The sequence below is a fragment of the Onychostoma macrolepis genome, chromosome 09 (assembly GCF_012432095.1).
Source record: "Onychostoma macrolepis isolate SWU-2019 chromosome 09, ASM1243209v1, whole genome shotgun sequence".
Taxonomy (NCBI): Eukaryota; Metazoa; Chordata; class Actinopteri; order Cypriniformes; family Cyprinidae; genus Onychostoma; species Onychostoma macrolepis.
The window spans coordinates 28285672-28298125 of NC_081163.1; the positions used below are offsets into that span (position 1 = coordinate 28285672).

At 44.9% G+C, this 12454-nt stretch overlaps 1 protein-coding gene across 2 annotated transcripts in view; it reads right to left on the reverse strand.

The window, feature by feature from the left end:
- The window catches only part of LOC131546491 (sacsin-like), a 31540-nt gene that overhangs the window by 12141 nt on the left and 6945 nt on the right, over positions 1-12454 (reverse strand). The window contains exons 2-7 of one of the 2 annotated variants that reach the window (XM_058786076.1): positions 9802-9856; positions 9455-9542; positions 3207-3318; positions 2520-2666; positions 270-1698; positions 86-174 (exon numbers count right to left, since the gene is read on the reverse strand). In XM_058786076.1, coding sequence (XP_058642059.1) covers positions 86-174; positions 270-1698; positions 2520-2666; positions 3207-3318; positions 9455-9542; positions 9802-9836 — 1900 coding nt within the window. In that variant the 5' untranslated portion in view covers positions 9837-9856. Of the gene's footprint in view, positions 1-85; positions 175-269; positions 1699-2519; positions 2667-3206; positions 3319-9454; positions 9543-9801; positions 11944-12454 lie in introns of those variants that run through there. The other variant, XM_058786075.1, reaches the window with a different exon arrangement.

The following is a 12454-nucleotide window of genomic DNA, read 5'->3' on the forward strand; positions in this document are numbered from 1 at the left end:
AAACACACACACACACACACACACACACATTAATTTCATATTATTATAAGCATTCCTGATAAAATATATGAAACAATTTTCTTACTCCTTGTTGCTAGTTTCCTTAGTTGCATAGTGCAAAAATTGCTCAGATCGTTGGGTAAAAACCTTTCTTTACAAAATGGCAGCAATGTTCTAAACAAAGAAGAAAAAACTGATTATTACTACTTTCAAAACACAATATAAAGACACTAAAGAATTCAAGTCGGACAGAGATCGTCAAACCTTACCTTGGAAACTTCTCATTGTCAATCAAAACAGTGTTCTGCACTCCATTGCCAAATGAAGTGAAGGTTCCATCACTGAGAGGTAGAAGCTCAAGTCCTTGCAGCTCTGTGTACTTTTCATCACTGAGAGCAAATTCAAGAAGATTGTATTTGTCATCTTTACTGAGATTTTCAGCCTCACTTCTGTGAAGGACATCTCTAACATAAGATGGAGTCACCCATGTCAAGGTGTGACTTTCAGGGAATATCTCTTGAACATCTTTCAAAACATGTTCTGGGACTGTGACCAGGTTCTCTCCTTCAGCAAGTAGTAGTCTTGACACCGCAGACATTGTGCCACTATGCATATTGTTTACTGGAAAAACTGCTTCTGAAGCAGACACCCAGATTTGCTCATCATCCGCAAGGTGGAAGATTGTGTATTCAAATAGACCTTTCAGAGTATCTGTTGCAACTTCATGCCATCTCTCTTTATGTACAGTCTTCGATAGGTCAGGCCAAAGATTGTACACTGTGGGGGAAGGCAGGGCTGAGTTTTCTGATAATTGAATGGCATCTAGGATCATCATGAGATATACATGGGGAAGAATCTCTTTTGTGAGCAGTTCATTCCACATCGCAGACTCATCATTCTTCTGATCCTCCTCTTGCCACTTGATGAACCTCCGATTGTCTGTCAGGCCAAAGCAAGCATTGATGTGAATGGGAAGCCCAGTTTTGTTTGGTTCATTATTTGGAAGTGGCAGAAAGCAACTTAGACGCCCATTGCAAAGTGATTGGTCATCATCTAATTGAAATGCTGCCTCAACTTGAGGGTAGAAGCTCAGCTTATTAGCTAGAGAGTCAATCTCTGGTATATATCCCTGTTTCAGAAGGCAAGTTGTCACAAGCCACTTGGACCTCTTTTCTTCCATTTGCTGGGAAATCTTTGATACTGTTTTAAAACATGTTTTTCTGTCAAACGATTCCTGCTTGATATGAGAAAGGTCAGTTATAAAGTGATTTGACACTGAAACTTTCAGCCTGTTGTTGCAGAGGCCATTGTTGTCAATATGCAGTAAAGTAATGGATGACACATTTCTCAGGAAAAGAAGACTGATGTCTGCATCAGCAATGAAACTGTCAAATAGCTGGGTAACTTTTGTGGAGTCATATAGGTTATCTGAGATCTCAGAAGCCTCATTACGCAGAGGGAAGCGGAAGAGCGTTCCTTTGAAGTATTGCTCCTCGCTGATGACCTTCTCCCAAGAACAACTGTTGACTTGACTGATAATATTTTGAAAGGGCTGAAACTGATCTCTGAATTTCAAAAGGCTCTCTCTGTCCTCTTCATCATTCAAAGACCATCGATAGCCTTCTTCATCCTCTCCAAACATCATCTTTTGTGGATCAAAAATGGCTAGGTGTTCAGAACTGAAGACACATGGCAAGTCTGTAAAAAAAAAAAAAATATATGAATAATAAATTTTAACATTGTTAACATCGCTAGTGTTGTGCTAAATCCTGTGTCAGAATCTGACACTCAAAGTACCTTGAGGGGCAGTTATTTGTTAAAACTGATGTTGCTGCCGATTAGATCAATGCAACCAGATTGTTGATTATACACTATGATTAGGGATGAACCAATCCTAGTCAATACAATAAGTCAATATTACATTTATTTTTATCCGGACATTAGTGCAACATTATAATAAACAGTGTAGGGATTGTCTAAATATTATATTCAAGAGTGTTATTAAATGTGTTATTTTTAGTGTTACGTATTTAAAGATTAACTTGAATGATGAGTGTTAGTTGATGAAAAAAATGGGAAATGACCATGCACAATTAAATGTCCAATATCACATTTTACTATTAATACTAGACTGACCTTCAAAAAAGGTTATTGTAATCTGTAACAGTATATTTATCTTGTGATACCTACAATAATAATATTGATAAACATATAGCCTACCCTCTGACAATTTAACAGCATAGCAGAATTCAAAAAGAAAACTATTACAATATTACTGTGAACACATAATTTGTTAGCATGCTAACCATTAGAAAGCTGAAGATACAAAAATGACATTTGGTTTAATCATTATTTGCTTCGTTTAAATAACGTGATATATATTTAAAAAGACATTGACTGACATATTGCGATGTTGACACTATATAAATCAACAAGCAATATTGTAGGATTTCTAATTAGCAGGCAGTAGAATATGCAAAAAAGTATGAGCCAGTCTGGTAAAATGTAGCATATTTTACCTGTAATATGATAAACAGAGTTGAAACCGATCCCAAATCTCCCGACTTTCATTGGGTCATCCTGCTTGATGCTTCTGCCAACTCTCTGAATACCCTCCCAGTCTTCCTCTGTAAAGGCTGCATCATTGAAGGCATAGAGAGCAGGTCCTGCCAGATCAAAATTACAAATGGCTGATCATACAAAAATGATCAAACAAAAAACTTTGAAATTTAGTCTTTTGCATAGAAGAGTAAAGGATTTCAGTACTAGTCCTAGCAAATAAAATGAAACATGTCTCCCATACTGTATGTACTCTGTGCGCTTATTTGCAGCCTATATTTTTAGGACTAAACAGTGATATTGACCTAGTTTTGGATATCTGAGATACAGTTTGTGATACAACCATGGAGACTGGTGTTTTTCAAAAGGGGTTGAAGCACAGATATCAGTTATTAATGGCAAAATGTGTCTAAAAGTTTGAATTAGTATAAAAAGTACTCTAACTTTCAGAACTCAAAACTCCTTCCCGTTTACAAAACAGATGATAAGCTGCAAAACTACTGAAATCTTCATAGTTGTGACACATGAACAAAGAGGAATGGGTATGCAAACAAACGCAAATCCCTACAGGGTAAAATCCTTGAAGGCTCTAAAATAATTTTGAGTCTAAGTGACCAATCTGCTCCCAGTGATTACAACACAAATACCTTGATATTTTCTGAGCTCTTCAGTCCACAGGCTGTGAGTCCCATAATGTCTCTCATCATGAATAAACACCACAGTTGAAGCTCCTGCATCATCTGCATTCTGTATCAGCTCCTGAAATTTTATAGAATAATTATTATTGACTGATGAGATATAAGATGCATACCATTTGATGCACAATTGACCCTTCGCAAAAACCCGCCCTCCTTAGTTACTGTTGCTATGTCCTAAAAAGCCATGTCACTCTCACACTATGAGGAAGTATTGGTATAACTGTCTCTTTTTTAATGTATATTGTACTGGTTTGTATTGTGTGTTTCTTGCTAATGGACTTTGAGTTTGGAAATAAAGTTGAATAAATGAATGAATGAACACATCATGTTCTCACACAGTGAAAAATACATAGCGGAGCAAAGAGGAAACTGACAACATGCTGTCAGACAAGACAGAGTAAGTTACTTTAGGTATGAAACATGGTCTCAGCTTTCAAATTTTGTCATTTTTTAAGAAATTCAAACAATAAATACCGTTATGTGGCTCTTTAATGTGTCATGACAGATCGCTGTAGTGTCTCAGTTCAAGCAGCACATTGTCACGAATCACGAAGCAGCACATTGTCACAAGGATCCAGCGGCTTTCATGAACAATACTGGCCGGGTATGTACACTGCAAAACTATTATTAGCCCTCAAGCAGGGTATGCGATCACTCGAGGACTTTATCCTGGAATATCTAGAGGTTGCTAATAATTCTGATTTTCCAGATGATGTCTTGATCGATTTTTTTTGTGACAGCATTAATCAGCCACTAAAGTTAGGCTTATTTGTGAGGGTCCACGCTCCTCACTCAGTCAGTTTTTGGACTATGCTCTGTTGTGTGTGGGCTCATTATGCACTGTGGGTGTCGCGGATGAGGAGTGCGTCACCGCATCTATGACTGAAATGGTGGCGGCGTCAGACCGCACTCACAAAATGGCACCATGTCAACCGGTCACGTCATTACTGCCATCCATGAATCAAGTCATGTCACAACTGCTGTTTTCGAGTCAAGTCAAGTCACAGCTGATCTTCACGTCACGGCTGCTCGTCCAGAGTCACAGCAGCACGTCACGGCTGCTCATCCAGAGTCACAGCAGCACGCCACAGCTGCTCGTCCAGAGTCACAGCAGCACGTCACGGCTGCTCGTCCAGAGTCACTTCACGTCTCAGCTGATCACCTAAAGTCAAGTCACGTCTACGCTGATCTCCCAGAGTCACAGCAGCCCGTCACGGCTGTTCGTCCAGGGTCACAGCAGCCCGTCACGATTGTTCATCCAGAGTCACAGCAGCCCGTCTCCGCTGACCTTCCAGAGTCGGGTCACGTCTCCATTGGCCTTCCAGAGTCGGGTCACGTCTCCGCTGACTGTCCAGAGTCTCGCCAGGCCTTCGCTGACCGTCCAGAGCCACAGCCCGTCACGGCTGATCGTCCAGAGCCACAGCCCGTCACGGCTAACACACCCAGATCATCAAGGTCAGTCTTCCATTATCCCGGTTTGATGTGTAGTTTGAGGGATGTACCGCTGGTGTCTGCATGCGCAGCTGGTATCCCCAAACCCACTCACTCTAACCCTCCTGTTCGTTTGGGCTGCGTACACCACCGCAGAACTGCCCGCTGCAGCTTCTCCAGAGGTGGCGGCACAAGCTGCAGAACCTCCAGAGGCGGCGGGGCTCGCCTCAACCCCCTGTATGGTGGTGGCGCCCAGCAATGTCCTCTCAGCCTGTCGAGTTGCGGTCAAGGAGACTGTTACCGCTGTAGAACTTCCAGAGGTTGTGGCAACCGCTGCAGAACCTCCGGAGGTGTCGGTGGTATCCACTGACTAACTCTCGTCTTGCTCTGCTCCGGCTAAGGAGGCCGTCCTGAACTCTCGTCCTGTCCTGTCATGGCTATGGAGGCCATCTACGGATCCTCGTCCTGTCCTGTCGCAGCCAGAAGGGCTGTCCCTGAACTCTCGTCCTGTCCCGTCACGGCTATGGAGGACGTGTGCTCTGTTGTGTGTGGGCTCATTATGCACTGTGGGTGTCGCGGATGAGGAGTGCGTCACCGCATCTATGACTGAAATGGTGGCGTCAGACCGCACTCACAAAATGGCACCATGTCAACCGGTCACGTCATTACTGCCATCCATGAATCAAGTCATGTCACAACTGCTGTTTTCGAGTCAAGTCAAGTCACAGCTGATCTTCACGTCACGGCTGCTCGTCCAGAGTCACAGCAGCACGTCACGGCTGCTCATCCAGAGTCACAGCAGCACGCCACAGCTGCTCGTCCAGAGTCACAGCAGCACGCGTCACGGCTGCTCGTCCAGAGTCACTTCACGTCTCAGCTGATCACCTAAAGTCAAGTCACGTCTCGCTGATCTCCCAGAGTCACAGCAGCCCGTCACGGCTGTTCGTCCAGGGTCACAGCAGCCCGTCACGATTGTTCATCCAGAGTCACAGCAGCCCGTCTCCGCTGACCTTCCAGAGTCGGGTCACGTCTCCATTGACCTTCCAGAGTCGGGTCACGTCTCCGCTGACTGTCCAGAGTCTCACCAGGCCTTCGCTGACCGTCCAGAGCCACAGCCCGTCACGGCTGATCGTCCAGAGCCACAGCCCGTCACGGCTAACACACCCAGATCATCAAGGTCAGTCTTCCATTATCCGGTTTGATGTGTAGTTTGAGGGATGTACCGCTGGTGTCTGCATGCGCAGCTGGTATCCCCAAACCCACTCACTCTAACCCTCCTGTTCGTTTGGGCTGCGTACACCACCGCAGAACTGCCCGAGGTGGCGGCACCCGCTGCAGCTTCTCCAGAGGTGGCGGCACAAGCTGCAGAACCTCCAGAGGCGGCGGGGCTCGCTTCAACCCCCTGTAAGGTGGTGGCGCCCAGCAATGTCCTCTCAGCCTGTCGAGTTGCGGTCAAGGAGACTGTTACCGCTGTAGAACTTCCAGAGGTTGTGGCAACCGCTGCAGAACCTCCGGAGGTGTCGGTGGTATCCACTGACTAACTCTCGTCTTGCTCTGCTCCGGCTAAGGAGGCCGTCCCTGAACTCTCGTCCTGTCCTGTCATGGCTATGGAGGCCATCTACGGACCCTCGTCCTGTCCTGTCGCAGCCAGAAGGGCTGTCCCTGAACTCTCGTCCTGTCCCGTCACGGCTATGGAGGACGTGTGCTCTGTTGTGTGTGGGCTCATTATGCACTGTGGGTGTCGCGGATGAGGAGTGCGTCACCGCATCTATGACTGAAATGGTGGCGGCGTCAGACCGCACTCACAAAATGGCACCATGTCAACCGGTCACGTCATTACTGCCATCCATGAATCAAGTCATGTCACAACTGCTGTTTTCGAGTCAAGTCAAGTCACAGCTGATCTTCACGCCACGGCTGCTCGTCCAGAGTCACAGCAGCACGCCACGGCTGCTCATCCAGAGTCACAGCAGCACGCCACAGCTGCTCGTCCAGAGTCACAGCAGCACGTCACGGCTGCTCGTCCAGAGTCACTTCACGTCTCAGCTGATCACCTAAAGTCAAGTCACGTCTCGCTGATCTCCCAGAGTCACAGCAGCCCGTCCACGGCTGTTCGTCCAGGGTCACAGCAGCCCGTCACGATTGTTCATCCAGAGTCACAGCAGCCCGTCTCCGCTGACCTTCCAGAGTCGGGTCACGTCTCCATTGGCCTTCCAGAGTCGGGTCACGTCTCCGCTGACTGTCCAGAGTCTCGCCAGGCCTTCGCTGACCGTCCAGAGCCACAGCCCGTCACGGCTGATCGTCCAGAGCCACAGCCCGTCACGGCTAACACACCCAGATCATCAAGGTCAGTCTTCCATTATCCCGGTTTGATGTGTAGTTTGAGGGATGTACCGCTGGTGTCTGCATGCGCAGCTGGTATCCCCAAACCCACTCACTCTAACCCTCCTGTTCGTTTGGGCTGCGTACACCACCGCAGAACTGCCCGAGGTGGCGGCACCCGCTGCAGCTTCTCCAGAGGTGGCGGCACAAGCTGCAGAACCTCCAGAGGCGGCGGGGCTCGCTTCAACCCCCTGTAAGGTGGTGGCGCCCAGCAATGTCCTCTCAGCCTGTCGAGTTGCGGTCAAGGAGACTGTTACCGCTGTAGAACTTCCAGAGGTTGTGGCAACCGCTGCAGAACCTCCGGAGGTGTCGGTGGTATCCACTGACTAACTCTCGTCTTGCTCTGCTCCGGCTAAGGAGGCCGTCCCTGAACTCTCGTCCTGTCCTGTCATGGCTATGGAGGCCATCTACGGATCCTCGTCCTGTCCTGCCGCAGCCAGAAGGGCTGTCCCTGAACTCTCGTCCTGTCCCGTCACGGCTATGGAGGACGTCTATGAACTTCCGGGTTGTTCTGTCACAGCCACAGAGGCCGTTCTTGAACTTTTACCCTGCTCCGAACCGGCCGAGGAGGCTACCTCTGAACTCTCGCTCCGTTCTGAACTAGCCATAGTGTCTGATTTCGAACTGTCTGTATTGCCTGTGTCTGTCAAGGAATCTAACCCTGAACTGTCTGTCCTAATCCCAGAAAGGATAAATGCACCCCATATCTGTCCTGTTTACTCTGTCACTGCCAATGATTTAAATTGTGAATTGTCTGCCTGTCCTGTTTTCATCAGAGAGTTGACTTATGGACTGTCTGCCCGCTCCGTTATCACAAGGCAAAATATTGATGAACTTTTTGTGTTTTCTGCCTCGGTCCTTGAGACCATATATGCTCTCTCTGTTGCTTGTTTCTCAGTTTTTCCTAGGCTTCAATCTCTGCTGTGTGTTCCTGATCCGTCGTGGGGTTCTCCTGCTCCGCCGTGGAAGTCTCCCGCCTTGTCTGCTCCGTCGTGGAGGTCTGCTGCCCTGTCTGCTCCGCACTGGTGGTCTTGTGCTCCGCCGTGGAGGTCTCCGGTCCTGTCTGCTCCGCACTGGTGGGCTCCTGCTCTGTCTGCACCGCCGTGGAGGTCTTCTGCCCCGTCTGCTCCGCCCTGGTGGGCTCCAGCTCCGTCTGCTCCGCTCTGGTGGGCTCCGGTTCCGTCCTGGTCTCCGCCTGGGTTCTCTGCTTCGCCGTTTCTGCCTGGGTGTCCTGCTCTGCCTCAGTTCCCGGTCTTCCCACTCCCACGTGGACCTGGCCCTCCGTCCCTACCCTGTTCCGCCTGCGCTCCACCACCCTCCTGGATTGTGTAATGTTTGGAGCGTCTGGAAGCCGCTCCTTGGGGGGGGCTCTGTCACGAGTCCGGTCTGTGAACTTCCATTCACCCTCCACCAGAGGTCACTCGCTCACCACATTGACTCCATGACACTGGACTCCATTTCCCATCATTCATTGCACTGATTGCACACACGGCTGATTGCACTAATCACACGCACACCTGATCATACGCACACACTGATTACATGCCCTATTTAAACCCTGGACTTTCTTTCCCTCTCGGCCGAGTATTGTATGCACGTATCCCTCTCCTAGTGGTAGCTACTTTACAGAGCCCTTGTTAGTATTCTAGTCTTGCATTGCCTGTTTTCCTGTGTTCGTTTTCTAGCCCGTGTTTCCTGAATTAACCCTTTCCGTGCCATTCCGTGTTTCTATTCAGTTCCTGTATTGTCCTGCGTTTTTCACTCCCCAAGTGTCAGCTGCTTTACGGAACGTTTGTTATTTTCTAGTCTGTGTTCCCTGTATTTACCCCTGTCTCACTGTTCGGACTCTGTTTATTCCCTTGCCTGGATTATAGCCTGTGTACCTGGATTATCTGTCTGCCTTGCCCTTTTGGATAATGTTCGCCCATCGTCGACCTTCGCTTGCCCTAGGATTACTCTTTGTCTTGTCCCTGCCATACCTGTTTGCCATTGCTCGACCCTGCCTGTATTTATGACCGTGCCTGTAAATAAAAGCTTGCACTTGGATCCGCACGTCTCACGTCTCGTCAGCCCCGTTACACACATGAACCAATCGTATTTTTATATTTATATAAAGCACGAAATAAACATGAATGAACATCAGATCCTATTTCATTTCAACTGCGGAAGATGTCAATACACATTTTTCAAGTTTAAATCCACCGAAGTTAATCTACTCTCCTGTCTGATTTGTTTGCCGGACAAGATGGTGGATTTGGCGTTATGATTGATCAGATCGTCTGTCAGTCAAGCTCTTTGCAAAGGGTTGATTATTCATGCAATATGTAAAGGTATTTCTTTTTTATAATTATTATTATTATTATTTTTTTTTTTTTTTTACCTACCTTCAATATTTGTCCCCCATCTGGGTACCTTCTCAAAATTTCCTTCAAGTAATCAATAAATGGTGGAGACGTAGCACCAAATTTGTTTCTGCATTGAACAAAGTAAAGTTCATCACAAGTTGCACAAAACAAATCAAATTCAAGGTTCAATGTGTAATAGACAAAGTACAAAATTAGATTAATTAATGCTAGAGTCGAGTGTTAGTATGCTTGGGATTATTTGTAAAACATATTAGCTTTATTACTGACTTTTTTCATAAACTCCTAAATACTTTACTAACAGTTCACTTTTAATTAGATATTAAATTGTCTTAAACATAAAACATTCAGTGAATAAAACCACTTACTTCTTTTTCTTTTTTTGCCTTGATGCTGAACTCATTGTCTTTCTTTTACAATCTCCTGTGTAGTGAAAGAAAAAAAAGCTGTATGAAAAAACAATCAACTTCCAAAGCATACTTTTGAACAGTTTGTATTCCATTGTCATTGTTAAAATACAGTTGTTGTTGTTGTTGTTTTTTTCTATGTATTAGTTTGCATTGCTTTCTTGGGTCTTTCTTGGCTTTATAGCTACAGAACAGTTCATAAGTTTACATACACCTTGCAGAATCAGGAAAATATTAATAATTAAAAAAAAAATACGAGAGTGAACATAAAAACTGCATTTTATTTTTATATTTTGTACTGCCCAGAATAAGCAATTAAGTTATTTCACAAAACAGATGTTTACATATAGTCCAAAAGACAAAATATTGAGTTTATATAAATGAACAGTGTACATATACACTGGATTCTTAATACTGCATCTCATAACCTTGATTCATTACTGTTTTATGTTTTGTAATGGTTGTTCATTAATCCCTTGTTTGGCCTAAGCAGTTAAATTTCCACTGTTTTCTGGCATCTTCTGAATACTTGTGCAACCCCTCCGGTTCTACTTGCTACATTCACTCTGAGCAGGATTCAAACTGGTGTTTCTGGCATCGGAGGAGGGCTCACCAAATTAATGTACATTCTGCAATTTGTCACACATACACATTTTTTAAAATTACATCTTTATGATATTCTTAGGTCTCTTACTGCCCTCCTCCTCACAGTCACCATTCACTTCCTTTATATTCATTCACACGAGAAAAGGAGTATACTTCAGAAAAGTGAAATAGCTTAAGTTATAATTGCTCTAAACAATACTGCCTTGTAAGGAGCTGTTTTTCAAGGACATATATGTCAGGATCCTGCCCTAACAGTCTTGTCACTGTTTAATGTTTCTTTCTTTGTCTTGTGCTTGAGCACAACTGGGCAAGTCTTTGTTTGTGTTGGCCATGCGCTCCTCTTGTCTTGCCTCCTTGTTTCCTGTTACCATGCCCGTAGTTTAATCCTCACTGGGCTGATTGTGTTCACCTGATCCTCTGCTCTCAATGGATTGTGCTCCTTTCTCTCATGTAGCCTACAGTATTTGCATGTGTGTGCACTTAAAGGGATACTCCACACCAAAATTCAAATTTTGTCATTAATCACTTACCCCCATGTCCTACCAAACCCATGAAAGCTTAATTCGTCTTCGGAACACAATTTAAAATATTTTAGATGAAAACCGGGAGGCTTGTGACTGGTGTCAGTAGGCTTGTTTGAGATGAGCAAAATCTGCACAGAACCGATCACCGATGATCACCGCGAGATGCATGCCGGTTAGAAAAGTGTCCGAGTTACATCCGCCTTGTTCTGTTGTCATGCTGACGTGGGCCAAAAAACTCTCGCAATGGCGAGGTGGCTGTGTCGGATTGAGCAGTCGCCTGCAGTTGCTCTCCACCGACTGCACTGATCAAAAGCATGATGGGAAACGACTGACCGACGACACAGCTTAATGCTCATTGGTTCAGACAACCGTGATGCTGCGTTCTCTTCTAAAATGTTTTTTTTTTTTTCATCTGGTTTCATGTGATTATGTATTTAAATTGAGCATTAATATTCCCAAACAATATGACAGTGCAATCTCTGTGTGAAATGTTTTGTCATAGTTTCTATAAAAATCTAAAATACATGTTTGAATTAAAATAAAAATGGATGATAAATACGCCTTTCATATGGAATTAAATAGCAAGCACTTTGAGTGTCTTGTTCATCACATTTCAGAACTGAAATGATATCATGTTTATCAGCAGCACAGCATGTGAGTGAGAATAATGCGATATCTGCCTTTGATCTCATAGGTATCTGTTTTTCTTCGAGAGGTTGTAGAGGATTTTTATTGATATTAATCAGAATTACTTAGACATAATCAAGGTGAATTTTGCCTATAATGTATCTATTTAATCTTCCAATATATTCTGAAGGCCTTTGTGTCAAAATGTATACGTGGCAGACACATCTGGAAAAAATTAGGAGTGGGCTTTCTCCCCTTTACCATAACAAAGTCTGGATGGTCTCCTCTCCTTTGGGACAGATAGAATTACATACGCAAGTGAAATATAGAATTGTATACATGTGACTTAATGTATAGAAACCCTCCTTTTTAAATTTGTGCATATATACTAGAGACAAAGAACATTTGGGGAAGCTCCTCTGCAGACGAGTTTCGATTTTATTCCTGTAGAATAAAATCTATTCTGGAATCAGACTTCGTTCTTTGAGCTGCGGCAGACGACACTTCAAGGTCAGAACTGTCCGTCTTGACTGCACTTATTTCACTCCTCCCCTCACTGCAGCCGCCTACTCTCGCCTACATTTCAGGGGACACGCATCTCAAACAAGCCTAGTGCTATAAAGTGAAGCATCAGCTTCAGCTTTTCCCCTGTCGTTTATCCCAGCGTTTACCCCTCACAGCACTAGCTCCGCCCTTGCGCCATGACTCGTGACCAGAAGAGAAGATGAGTCGCTTTGAGGGGGAGGGGTGGTTAACATTTTTGATTAAAGATTATGAGGGCACATGAATTAAAAAAAAAATAATGAAGTGCACGGATAAATTATTTATAATAAACACTACAGTATTCCATCAAAAAA